This window comes from Hippoglossus hippoglossus, chromosome 24, assembly GCF_009819705.1.
Source record: "Hippoglossus hippoglossus isolate fHipHip1 chromosome 24, fHipHip1.pri, whole genome shotgun sequence".
In the NCBI taxonomy this organism is placed as follows: Eukaryota; Metazoa; Chordata; class Actinopteri; order Pleuronectiformes; family Pleuronectidae; genus Hippoglossus; species Hippoglossus hippoglossus.
In genome coordinates this window covers 13,354,351-13,368,400 of record NC_047174.1, presented here as the reverse complement: position 1 = coordinate 13,368,400, position 14,050 = coordinate 13,354,351, and the positions used below count along the sequence as shown (strand labels likewise).

At 44.4% G+C, this 14,050-nt stretch overlaps 1 protein-coding gene across 3 annotated transcripts in view; it reads left to right on the top strand.

The window, feature by feature from the left end:
• Positions 1-410: 410 nt before the first annotated feature.
• Positions 411-14,050, top strand: part of evlb (Enah/Vasp-like b) — a 45,080-nt gene continuing 31,440 nt past the window's right edge. The window contains exon 1 of one of the 3 annotated variants that reach the window (XM_034580200.1): positions 411-898. In XM_034580200.1, the coding sequence (XP_034436091.1) occupies positions 894-898 (5 nt within the window). In that variant the 5' untranslated portion in view covers positions 411-893. Of the gene's footprint in view, positions 899-12,835; positions 13,613-14,050 lie in introns of those variants that run through there. The other 2 variants (XM_034580199.1, XM_034580198.1) reach the window with 2 other exon arrangements.

The following is a 14,050-nucleotide window of genomic DNA, read 5'->3' as shown; positions in this document are numbered from 1 at the left end:
GAAGGATACACACACACACTGACTAAATAACTAACCCTAATTCTAACCACACACACGCACGCACACACACACACACACACACACACACACACACACACACACACACACACACACACACGCACACACACACGCACACACACACACACACTTAAAGTTTGTGGTCATGACTTTATATCCAATCACATCACTGATATTCCAGTGAAGCTCTATTGTTCTGTAGTTTAAAAAAATTACCTCAGATATTTTATGTGTGTTATTTTCATTCTCTAAAAAACTTTCTCTCTAAATGAATCAGTGTGCGTTTGCTTGTTATACCTGCCTGCGCGGTTGCTGTACCACCACCGGGGGCGCAGTCGTGCAGCAAAACCAGCACATGAATATTTCAGCAGCCTCTCTCTCTCTTGCTCTCTCTCTTGCTCTCTCTCTCTCTCTGACTCTCGCTCTCGCTCCCTCTCTCTCTCTCTCTCTCTCTCCATCCAGCCTCCCAGTGGTTGGAGTGAGGAAAAAGATGGCACCTCACATTGAGCCGCTGTCACCACACTCACCGCCCGGCTCCCCGTCCCTCGGACAGCGGCGTGCAGCTCTCTGAAATGGCCTGAACCAGCAGCCTCCTCCTGACGCAGCCCGGAGAAAACCACTCTTTCTTTTTGTAACAGGACAGACCTGAACACTGTGGCCATCCGTGCAGCCTTGATTCCTCCACACCCTGTCGCCTTGTTTCCACCCTCAACATCTGCGCGTCCAGGCTCCGCTCGTTTTTTTTTTTACCACACAGCTGCAGCTGCAACATCTGGATCATTTCTTTCCTTTTTTGAAACAGCTGGAGCTGGAGTGAAGGGCACAGCACTGAGCGGAGAGACCACACGTCTCATCCACACGGACAGCAGGGGAAGATGAGGTAAGCAAGCACAAGCATGCGTTATTTGCTCTCCGGCTGCAGCGAAGAAAAGGCGCAGAGATTGCACCGACGCGATTGCACTGCGCATTATTCTGAGGGGACATTAGCGGAGCTGAGATAAGCCCAAAGATTCCTATTCGCAGACATACTGTTTTACCGTTTTACTGGCGCAGCTTCGTGCAGAGGCCTGTGCTGTGATGTGATGTGATGTGGCAGCGCAGCAGCACAAAAGGTGTGTGACACGAACACGCGCGGCTCGGGTCACCTGTTGGGAGACACACACAGAGCTTTAATAGATCTGTATGAGGAGCGTACATGTGCGCAGACACAGAGCGAGCATCATCTCTCCAGCTCTCATCCCTGACTCCAGCTCCGTGATGTGTCACGTGGAGGTTTGTCAGCAGAAAAAGGGGGGGGTGTTGTCATGGAAACCAGACTACGCGCATCCCAATTGATAGATACGCTTAGACATACTTGATTGCGACATAGATCTGGTCCTCTGATTCAAAGGAATCGCACGTGGTTGTTATTATCAACACACCTCTGTCTGAGCGCGCACACTTTGCGAAGCTGAAAACCCCGCACGCGCACGCAGGCACGCTCGCACACACCTTCCCAGCTGTGGGCCAATCAGCTGACAGGATTCATCACAGCTTCCAGACGCAGCCCTCGCAGTGGAGGTGTAAGCGCCGGGTTGAGTGGCTGACTCCCGGAGCCTATCAGCTGAGGCGTTACTGGCAGGGCCCACAGGCCTGCAGCCAATCAGAGGCGAGCCTGCTGCTGCACAGCGTGGGTGGGGTACTGGCTTTTTGGCACAGGCTCACCACGAACAGGAGGAAGCCTGGGCTCTGTCTAATTACTGCTGGCACTGAAATCTGTGTGAATCTGTGTGAATCAGTGTGTCTGTGTGTCTGTGTGTGTGTGTGTGTGTGTGTGTGCGTGCCACAAGGTCAGAGTGGGATTTTGCCCAAAGGTCAGTGGTGGTTTTATCAGTCAACACCTTCACAACATTCAGTCTCTCTGTGCTGTTTCCATCTCTGTCTTTTCAGCCCTTTTTATACTAATGGTACCCAAAACACTCTTAAATGAGATGATGTGCCCTTGAGCAAGGCTTCATATAATGATGTATGTTAATATTGTAGCCTGATACGTGGAAGTTGGCAAATTAGACTAAATACCCAATGACTTTTTTCCATTTAGGCTACAACAGATTAACAGACATTGCAGTGACAGAACAGTTGCACCAGTGCACGTCAATGAAACAAACCTTTTAAGGTCTATTATTATTATTACTTTCATTATTATTAATTTATTTTCCACCTGCTGATCTTAGTATTTTAAAAGGTAGATTTCTTAGCTGTAACATTTTAATTTTTATATTTCTGCACTAATGTCGTGAGACCTTTAAACTACTCTGAATTTATTATCTTTATTACAACTAGTTGCCTTCAAATCTTAATTTTTAAAGTGTAAACCTGTGTTTTGAAAGGTGCTATATAAATAAAGTTATAACTGTTATTTTCCGGCTGTGAATGGCATTGCACTTCCCATTTGTAAGTGTTTGACACCCCCCGGAAAGGAGTTGCCACATCTCATGGGGTTTATCCTGTGACAATAGATTCCTATTATTACTGAACAATACAATATACCAACAGAGTATGTACAACGACATTTTTTGTTGCCCAATGTCAACAGCTTTTTTACGAGTACACTTTAGTCACCTGGCCAAAAAAACACTCAGTCGGAGTGTATACTTCAGCTTCATACCTGCATTATTTAAGGAACTAAACCATATAAGTCATCATCAACACATACTGAAACACAAAGATGTTCAACTGTGGAGTCTGTGTTTTTATCTAACTACCCTGACAAGCTGTCCGCTGCTGTTGTAGGTTTTCTCTGTCAGCCGCTACGACACATTTTAATTTGTGATGAGCAGCTCTGTGCTTTACGAGGTGCTCTGTAGGTGGCAACATAGACTGTGACTCAGCCCACAACATCCACCACTTCATAGTTTGTTGCAGCTCAGCTGGATGCAACTGAGTGTGTGTGTTAATCAGTGTGTGGTCGTGTCTGTACCTGCGTTGCCCCCGATGTTTAGGGAATTTAAAATGTGCAGAAATGAGCGAGTTAACTGGTTCTGATGATTGTGTGTGACGGTGTCCAGCAGCTGGTTGTGTGTGTGTGTGTGTGTGTGTGTGTGTGTGTGTGTGTGTGTGTGTGTGTGTGTGTGTGTGTGTGTGTGTGTGTGTGTGTGTGTGTGTGTGTGTGTGTGTGTGTGTGTGTGTGTGTGTAGCCGCCAGTCTCCTGCTATAGTATGCAGTGGGACATGATCTGATGTTATGTGCTGTGATCTAATGAGTATTGACCTCAGTGCTGTGAGCTGCTGTCCAAGCATACATTATTCAAGGTCACATGCACTGACTGCAGTGTCATGACAAGGAAACTGAGTTGTTACCTCCACCATAGGAGGCTGCTTCTGTTTGTTTTTAAGCATCATTACACAAAACAAGTACTTTGCTCATTACCACGAAAATTGGCGTAAGGATGGGTAAAGAAAGAACAGGGGGTGGATCCAAGAATTGTTTTTTTACTTTGTTTAATTTTGTGAGATTGTTTTTTCCCCCCAACATTTTTGTGATCAGGCACATTTAAGGAACTGATATCTATGAGTGTGTGAAATTTGGTGCAGTTTAGTTCGATTTAAAGGGAGTGTTGGGCAGAGGTATGTTGTCTAACTGTCTCTCTAAGTGCCATTCTAGGTTAAAGTGTTTTTAAAGGACACAGGTCATTGATAGTTTTTCAGTTGTAGATTTTAAAAAACTTCTGTGCATCCGTGTGTAACTGTAAAACAGAGTGTTTGGGAAACAATGACGTCCCAGCTTACTTTGCACATGCCCACTGTTTCCCTGTGTAAGGAACGACAAAAATGGCGGCTATAAACTGCTTCTTTTGGTTAGCACTGCTACGTCTTACTAAGTTTGCAGCTAAATTTAGCATTCACTGCCTCGCCCAATATTACTGGGACCACAGCGCTCTTCGTTGGTATTTGACAGATCGGTGATGTAGATTTAGGACGTGGGTGGTGTGGACAAAGATATATATATATATATGGGAAAATATCATTTCAAAAACATATAGTGAAAAACTATAGTGTAGACATGCTTAAAGATGACAATAATAAACTATGTATAAACCTCAAAAGTAAATATAAATTCAATCACATACCGTCAGACATTTCTAGAACTAATTTATAAAGTTAGTAATAAATGCCACACTTTTGTAAATGGATTTTGTTCTTTTATATACAGTTTAATTCTCTCTGGTTTTGCAGAATAGTCTTCTGTTGTTTAAACTGATCTTATTCTATTTGTGCTCTTCTCTTCTGGTTTTCAGTCCCATAGAGTCAACAGCTGTATCTGTTTCCCATTTGTCAAGATTACTTTTATCTGTGTGAATTACCTCCAGCTGGGAGGAGGTGGAAGGTGATGTCGGCCTCTGGGGGGAAATCCTGAGACTGTGAAGCCACAGTTGGTGACTCTTGTCTGGGATTTATGTTGACGGGCTGATCCCCCGACTGGATGGAGCCTGTCTGTGTGATTACTCTGCTTGAGGCTGAACATTTTATCTTCCCAGCGTCCATCTCCACCAGCTCTCTCTCGCTCCCACTTATTGATTAATAGGCTGTTAAACTCCTGGTCTGACACGATGGCTGCTCTTGGATTTATGATCATGCACTTGTTTGCTGCTTTTTTTTTGCACAATACAGTCGACTCCTCAGCTGCTCAGTTACAGACCTGATAGCTCAGCAGTCTCTTAGTGAACACAAAGATCTCAAATTGATCACTGGACAAAACAGTTCAGCTGTTGCCTTTAAATTCCGTGCAACCTGTTATTGATCCCATTTGGATAGATTATAATATCTGGAGACTGTGGTGATCTAGTGCCACCGTCAGGTCACAATTTAAATGTTTCTAAATCCTTTGGTTTATGACTAAAAACCTGCAAAACGCTAACACAGTAAACACATTAAGGTGAACATGCTAGAAGCCCTTTCATTGTGAGCAGGATTTGTTGCTTTTTGGGGTTTTGTTTATGAATATTTGGGGGATCTAAGCAATACCAGAAAACTGAAGACTACAGATTTTGTTTTTGAGAAATTATGAACTCTGGTAAAACCTTCTCTCAAGAAAGTGAAATTGGGTTCCGTCTTGGCCCACAACCAACCCTTCAACCAAGATTAAAGAAATCGGTTCAGTACTTTTTGAATAATCCGGCTACAGACAAACAGCTATAAAAACATAACCTCCTTGGCAGAAGTAATCAGAAAAAGAAAAGAAATTGTTATTGAAAATAGCCCCACTGCTCTGACTGGATCGACTGTAACTCAGCTTTACTCCCCACAAACCATTTTCTCTTTACAGAAACTCCCTGGAGTTAAATTACTATTTTCAGTAAATTTCTCTTTTTTGTTTCAGTTTCTTAAACAAGACTCTTGTTTCTCAATACTTCTGTTTCACAGGGGAAATGTTATTTTCCAACTGATTCTTTCTGTTATACTTTCCAAAATTTTTCCAACTTGTTGCTTCCTCTACTTTGTTTTCTCACTGAAAAGACAAATCGTATTCAAAGTCAACATATTATAAAGAAATCATTCATAACATTTTAATAATTATCCATCAGTGCTGCAAATGACTGCAGTTAGTGCTACTTTGAAGTTTTTTTTTTAGGTGAGGTGCTTCTAGATATTTATGATTTCTTTGTTCGTTGGCTTGTGACTGACAAACCTCTTTCACGGAGTCCGACCACAGGATTGACGTGTGGTCCCGCCTGCAGCCCGAGCCTTGCCTATGGTGGCCACCTCCTCCATTTGCGTGGACCGGAGTGTTTCATTATGCTGTGAAAGTGCGGTGCTGCCTCCATCGATCCCTCATCATCACTGTGGCCTGATGGGTATTGACAGGCGCAGTTGGTGGTATGTGTGTGACCCATATGAATAGCAGCATTAGTTGTAGCTGTGCGCTGTCATGATGCAGGACAAGGGTGAACCCATAGAGGTGAAGTCAGTTTAACCCTCGTTGCTCATTTGTACCAACCTGAAGTTACATGAATGCACTGTAGGTGTGTTTAAGAGGCTTCAGAGAGGTTGCTGGTGTGAGAGGGCAATGTGCATTTACATACAGTAATACTGTGAACCAATAGTGAGTGCATCTGGTGCCTGACCTACATTAAATCATGTAAATGTCATGGTCAATGTCCACTGTATCAGTGAGGTTGGATTTCTGTCTGTGTATGGTTCTCAGTGCACAGCTGTGTGCTTTATAGTTTCACAGGTGCGCGCTCTCGACCAAAACTCCTCATCACGTCTCAACCTTAAAGTCCAGGTATTTTCAGGCTTCAGACATGTTGGAAATTCTGATTCATTTCTGAACCACAGAAATTAGTCCCTCGACTTTATAATCATCGCACAGCTTTTTTTAATAAAAAGTTTAGGGCCCTAAAAACAAGTCCAACATCAGTTTTCAATGTTACACGGCTTCTAACTCATTAAAGCACCATCTGGGGAATCGTTAAAGCTGCTATAATAAATATTTTGAATGGCGGTGTATGTGAAAGAGCTCCTCGGACCCCTCTCAGAACCAGAGTGATTTAGCATGTTTTTTAATGACTTCGTTTTGGTTTAACTTTTGGTTTAACTTTACTTTTCTGGTTCAGTCTCACCGCTGCCATTACCGTTGTTCCCAGAGACAAAAGCTCTGACAAACCCACCACACACTACCTGTATGTAGCAGCTAAACAGCCTGATATTACAGAGGAGGTGGAGACCAAAACAGAGTTAAAAGAGAATGACAATGTCGCTCTGTGTATGTTTGCTAACAACTTTGTTTGCTAGCGACTTCACCCTAAAAAGAGACAACATGTCAGTGCCTAATAAAGGTTTGACTGCGTAGGTTTGAAATGTGAAGGTGATTGCCATTTTGACAAATATTGACTGACACTGTACTGATCATTGGTCGTGCTTTTAAATGCATAAGAGTGGATTAGATAATAGATGGTTAGATCATTTAATGGTCTGCAAGCACTAATGCAGATATTTTGCGAAACAAACTTTTCCCTCTGCGTTTGAACCTCTCATCCACATGCACAGTGTTTTAAATCACTAAAACGGAGATTCTTTCACCTTCACCTTCCAAAGTGCAGATTACTTTGTGTATGCCCACTGTTGCTTTGTGAAATGAGCATGCGCCAGAAACAACAACAACAATGGCGGCTATATCCCTGTTTCTCAACGTTTGGTCAGTACTACTATAGGTTTGCGGCTAAATTTAACATCATTGCACCACATTATGGATTATAAGGTGTGAAGTAGTCTGCAAGGCCTAAGTTACACTTTTAGACGACAATGATGAAGTTCTGTTTCAAACAATTACCTATATTTACCACTGATTATATACTAGTATATATTGAATATATACTACAATTAATAGTACGTACCATGAGAAAGAAACCTAATGTCACCCGGATTAAGGTTTTATGTAAATAATGACAAATTCTTTTGTATAGGCACAATTCTGAAGTTGGAAAATATTGTGACTCTATCTGCAGATCTGTAATTGACTAAATTTGGCGGCAATATTTGCTTACAACATGTTTAACCTTTTTAGGATAATTTGTTGGCAATTCACAGTACTTCAATAATGTTAGGGAGGTTTGTTAAATACTGACAACTGTGAAACTAATGTGAGGCTCTGGAGAGAAGTGCCGTCCTCTGCTTCCAACACCCATCATCCACCACTTTCCAATTTTGGGCGGAACAACAACAAAGCACTTTGGGGACGAGATATAATCCAGAAGGCAGACTTTGGATTTTCAAGTACATAAACACAAGGTTGAGTCTTTCTACTCAAAGCTGCATAGAGCTGTGATGTTTTTATTGCCTGCCATCAATTCCACATTCATGTTGCACTCGAGAGCTAAATCGTAAACCGCGTTTCATGAGCGAGATTTTGTTAATGGGGCAGAAACAAGAATGCACAGACATCTGTGATAGTAAACAGTGGAAGTTCAGCGGTGGCAGCTTTAGTTCCTCTGCTGGCTCAGGGAAAATTGATGGCCCTCCAGTGACTTGTGTATAGTTGCATGATGCAGAGGCTGTAGCTGACACACTGTGTGAGTCATAACAGCCACGTTTGTCATAATGCAGAGCGACGTACACAACACAAAATGGAGAAGGATGCTGCACACGATGATACATGCAGAGTCAGGTGTGAGGTCACATGTCTCGTCGCTGTCGTGAATCTGTGTAATAACACAGTGCATTCTGGGTGACAACAGTGTGGATTGTGAGTCATAATTTTGCACAACGAGGCCTCAGGAGGCAGAGTGATGTGTGTGTGTGTGTGTGTGTGTGTGTGTGTGTGTGTGTGTGTGTGTGTGTGTGTGTGTGTGTGTGTGTGTGTGTGTCTGTGTGTTTGTGTGTTTGTGTGTGTGCATGTTTAAGAGAGAGAGAGGTGAGCAAATCTTTGTGAATGAGAGGGAAATCACTCCCTCTTCCTTTTCACTCTCCCTTCCCCCTCTCTTTTTCTCCTGCGTGCTCCCATTGGTGTGCTGCGTAATTAAAGTGAATGGCTCATGTGAGTCAGACTGTGTGTGTGTGTGTGTGCATACTTCATGTGTGTTTGTGCATTTGATTGCAGCTGAAATTCAATCCTCAGGGCCTGAGAGTGTGAGTTAACTGAGAGGACAGGAAGCATCAGAGGTCTTCAAGCTCCTCTCCGTCACACCTCTCACACTCGTTTATCCCATTTTCTGTCTTTCTCTCCCCCCTCACTTGACCCCTTATAGCGTGACTGCGTACAGGTGGATTGTGGGTGTTTGTGGGGATGAAGGGAGCGAGGAGTCAGATTGGATTATACGGAACAGCATGTGACTGGATAGCTAGGAAAACATACAGTGTAATCTGAAAGTATTTGGACAGTGACACATTTTTTGTTGTTGTTTTGGCTCCGAACTGGAGGCATTGGATTAGAAATGAAACATTGACAACAAGGTCAAAGTGCCAGGCCTCAGCTTCAGTTTACCCAGTGAGGAATCATAGCTGAGCCAAGACAGTTGTGCATCCTCACACTGAAGCAGAGCTGAGTGCTAAGATGTAAAGAATTGGTCCGATGTAAAAAATAATGAGGTGAGAGCACAGGTTTTTTGCAGACACCTGCCAAGTGGAAAGAAACTTCTGTTATGAGGAGCCCTGATGCTTTTAATGGAGGTAGAAACACTCTTATTTGGTATTTAAAAAAATAATTAAGTAAATATAAACTTGGTTTAAGTAAACAAATATGATTTTATGTCTTAAGCCGAGGCCCAACTGTCTCCTTATGAAACCTCATTTAAATTTACCAGATCCAGATTTTTATTTGGATCTGCTCTCAGATATGAGTTCCCTAAATATGCCGGATTTCTTTCATCAATATCCATGAATGAGTCTCTGGGAAACTGGTGAATATGTAAACAAATTGAATGTGTTGTTCCCTGACACCATACCACATCCTCCCACCAAGTTTTGTGGAAATCCGTCCAGTAGATTTTGTGTAACCTCGCTGACAAACAAACCAACAAATGGACAGAGGTGACAATACTTCCTTGTGACAATATGTTTAGCATCTTCTGAAATGTCCTCTTGTTCATTCTTAGATTCTGCATCATCTGTGAGGTCAAACCTGAGCTGTTGGTTTGGACTGTGCTTCACCGTCACATACTCAGAGCCGTACGCTGCTACAAAATAAAAGTTTGTTTACACGGCATGCGTTTATTAAAAGTGACAGCCCAGTCGCTCTCAGCAAAGCACGTGTTTAAGTCAACTACCACCTGAAGGAGTTTGAACTCACAACGCTCTCAGCATCATAGCCTGTAGCTAAGTGTGTGCACACGTTTTCCTGAATCTGGTGCCACTCCTCCCTACACTGTTCTCTCTATCCATCAGCTCAGGTCAGTACTTTGGCTAGCAGCAGATTCACAGATAAAGCAATAACAATATGCAGTATACCACAACAAAACTAAACTTTGTCGTAGGAACCACTCTCATCCCAAAACTCTATCACAAGTCTCCCCCCATTCTATCTTGTGCCCCCTGCCTCACAGCATCTCTCACACATTCTTGTCTTTCTATAGTTTTGAGGACACTCATTGAATTAAGGTACTTATTTGTATTTGAATATTTAAGTGAAGCTTTATACTTAAAACTGTTAACAGTTCATTTGTTTGATTTCAACTTCCAATTTGTGATCGTCAACCATCATTTTGTGTTTTTTCCTCTTTTAAGGGAAAGTATTGGTTGTGGCACCGTTTAGGCACCGGAAAAATCCAAAACGTAACCAAACCCTACTCACAACTGTAGAAAGACACACACACACACACACACACACACACACACACACACACACACACACACACACACTCAAACACACACACAGTACAGCAGATAATCTAAATAATGAAATTAATTACTGGACGTCATCAGGAACATGAACACCTGGACCTGTCCTGCTGTGATTGGTGGAAATGTGCTCTGTGTAAAAGCTGTAGTTGGTGTGAACAGAGGTGTGAGTCTCTGAGGATTATAACACATGCTGCTGCTGAGGTGCTGGGGGATGGGTGCACTCTCAGTGAAAGTGGAGGCTGTAATGTCCTCTCTCCCTTCCTGTTTCTCTCTCCATCTTTTTCCCCCTTCCTCTGCTTCCCTCCCCCCACGTTCTTGCCCTCCGCCGGACTCTCTCTCTCCTGCTGTCTCTCCATCCAGCTTATCTCCATCCCACTCAGGCGTTTAACTCCCTCTACCTGTCTGTCTGTCCCTCCATCTGTCTGCTCTATCCTCTTCCGCTGACTCCCCTCCATCATCCGTTTGTTGTAAAAACGATTCTCACTCTCTCTCCCTCCATCTGTGACCCCTGATCTGTCAGTCTGCTGCTTTTTTTTTCTTCCTGTCCTTGTTTTCTGTTCCTCTTCTGCTCAGATGGAGAATCTCACACTGTCTATTGTGACGACTAGAATACGACTCTTTCTTTCGAGCGAGAGGGATGAATGACTTGAAGAGGGTTTAGTGTCGGCTCGCAGTCTTTCGCTGCCTTTTCAAGTGGAGGAGAGGTTGATGCATTAGCTACAATAAAGTGTGCTGCTTTGGTGAGTGTCCTCAGTCAGTGAGGAGTGTCAGAGAAAAGGCAAGTGTCCATGGCGTGCTGCAGTTTAACTGGGAAAGAGTGTCATATATTGATTTTACAATCCTGTGAACAATCTCCGTGGACGCACTCTGGCCTCTGTAAATAGTTCATGTGGCTCATAAATCCAGCGAAAATCCCACAAAATAATCACTTGTGGCAAAAGCTTTGCACCTTAACAGGAGATTCTGTCGTCCATTTCGCTTTTGTGAGTCATTTTTCAGAAAACAAGACAAAAAGCGACCAGTGCCGACTAAACAACTGAAGGCTGCCACAGGTTCTCCTTCATGTTTGGAAGAGGAGGGTGAGGTGAGGGGTATTAAGCTGCAACATGCAACTTCACCACTAGGTGTCCCTTAATCTTACACACTGAACCTTTAACATGGCTCTTGCAAACCTCTGAAGTTGCCTGAGCAACTCTTTAAATCTGTGCATGAATTTTTGCAAAGCTTTAACGACGCCTCATTCCTTTGAGAAACGCTGCATGATGCAACTTAGTGCAAGCAGACTGTAGCAACCCGAGGTGGACAAGTTTTTCGATGGTCTGACAGATCTGCGAGCTAATATCACACAGATGTTAGAGGATGAACAAGGATGACATATTATTGGCGCAAAGATTCGTGGCCAAACACCTCCACCGGAAGGCGAGTAACCTGCACCGAATCGCTGTCAAATTGCTGCTTCCGCTGTCGTCCACGCTGATTACAGAGCAAACCGTGTCAGCCAACGCTTCTGCAGCTGTAGACCAATCAATAAAATTGCCTGCCGGCGAAACACAGCAGGGCAGATGTGGGTGATGTGAGCGGGGAGAGCTGTACTAGAAAGAGACCACTGGTGGGATATTTTCCTGGTATGTCGGAGGATGTACAGTAAATATGCAAAGGATTTATTGGTTGCTGGTAAGCCAAGAAGATTAGTGTTATGGCCGCACACCACTTATATCACATATAATCTACACGCATCTGGATATAGAGGGATGCAGGAAGAGAATATTACACACTCAGATGTGGCTGCTTATTGTTTGTCTGACCCACATCGCAAAGATTTTATTGAATTCAATTTCAAAGCTCGTGCACATGGAAATGCATTTTCCTATAACTGTGTGTGGTTTGCATTCATTATGTTTAGAGCCACATGTTACTGAGTTTCAATAGAAGGATGTTTTGCCTTTTCTCTCTCCACCTGTGTCCCTTTCTGTTAATTAACATCCAGTGAACTGTCTCATCAGTTTGTGTGTGTGTGTGTGTGTGTGTGTGTGTGTGTGTGTGTGTGTGTGTGTGTGTGTGTGTGTGTGTGTGTGTGTGTGTGTGTGTGTGTGTGTGTGTGTGTGTGTGTGTGTGTGTGTGTGTTGCATCCCGAGCTCCACCCGAGCTTGGCATGCCACCTCAAATCATAAGCGAGAAAAGACGGGAGCCATCAGATGAATTAAAATCTGTTGCTCCTCCTCCTCGCCTCTCTTCCCTCTCGCCATGTGGGCTTACGCATTCCCGCCTCAGCCAATCCCGCCACCCGGAGAGGGGAGGAGAATAGGGAGAGGAGGAGGGCGACGACGAAGAGAGAGGGGGAGAGATGGAGGAGGAGGGAGGAGGGGCAGGACCAGCAGCCTCCGGGGCTGGCGGCCCATCGTTCTTGTCACAGCTGGGAGGGGAGAATGTGGGGAGGAGGAGGAGGGGGTGGAGAGGGAGGAGGTAATCCAATGAGACACAGAGAGGAGAGGCAGCGCGAGGGCAACGCCTCACAGCACTGGGAATCTCTCTCTATCTCCATCTCTCTCTCTCTCGTTCCCCCCCCTCCTCTGTCTCTGAAGCGTAAAAACCAAAGGACTCTCATCTCCCATTCACTCTCCTCTGTATGTGGCTGCTGAGGGCTACTCTCACATTTTTAAGCCTCTCTTTCTCCCTCACAGTTCCCATTCCTCCTCCATTTTCAGCTAATTTTGCTTCTCCACCAACGAAAGGATGAATTAGTGACTGAAAAAAAAAAACTGGATTATTTTTTTTGTTTCTCCTGGTTCTTGAGGAGGCATCATCTGTTTTTTTACTCGGAGTCATCTTTGTTCTTGTGCTCCCAGCTGCTGAGTGTACAGTGGCTGCTAGTGGGGAAATAGGTTAGTGTGTCTGTTGGGTGCCAGGCGGCAGAGGTGATTGAATGTTTTGTGCACGGACGAGACGAAAGAGGAGGGGGATGCCTTCCCGGCGGTAGCGTTTTTTGTAGCCCTGTGACCATTCGGGGAGAAGGATGCTCTCACCGAACTCTCACCTTTAGTGGAAGTGTCAGTGACGGAATTGAGGGAGACGAAGCAAAAAAGACTGACACAACAGTTACAGACATTTCTTTTCATTGTTTTTGAAGTCGCGGAGCGGGGGCTGACCGGTGTGTCTGCTGCTGTGTGTGTGTGTGTGGACACCATGGACATCAACCTTCAGTCTCACAGATTTTACTTCCCCCAGATCTACTGTGCTGAACCGGGGGCTCAGCCGCAGCTCGCTGAGTTCAAAGTCAGGTAAGCTTCCGGGGGGGGGGGGGGTCAAAAATGTTTCTATCAGATGAACGGCTTTATAGATCCACTGTAGATGTAGCTATAAAGCATCATGGTCGTCCGACAGCTCCCCAGCTGCTGCTGCATATACAACGTTCCAGTGTATGATGAGTGCTGCTGTGAGCGGCTGGTTGCCCTTGCAGGGGGATGGGGCTGCATGCTAATATGTCAGCTCGCTGTGCAGAAAAGTGTAAAGCTCCTGGGGAAAGCAGCGCACATTGATGGCCTATAGAGGAGCTTGCCAAGTTCGGACAGAGGGGGTGACAGTGCTGCAGTTGTGTTATATTTGCGATCAGGGGACCCGCGGCCGCTGTGGCCCGCTCGTTTGCCGCCTCTGGAGCTCTTTTGTTCCCTGTGTTTGGGTCTCTCTCTGTTTCCTCCTCTACAGTCAACGCAGGAAGT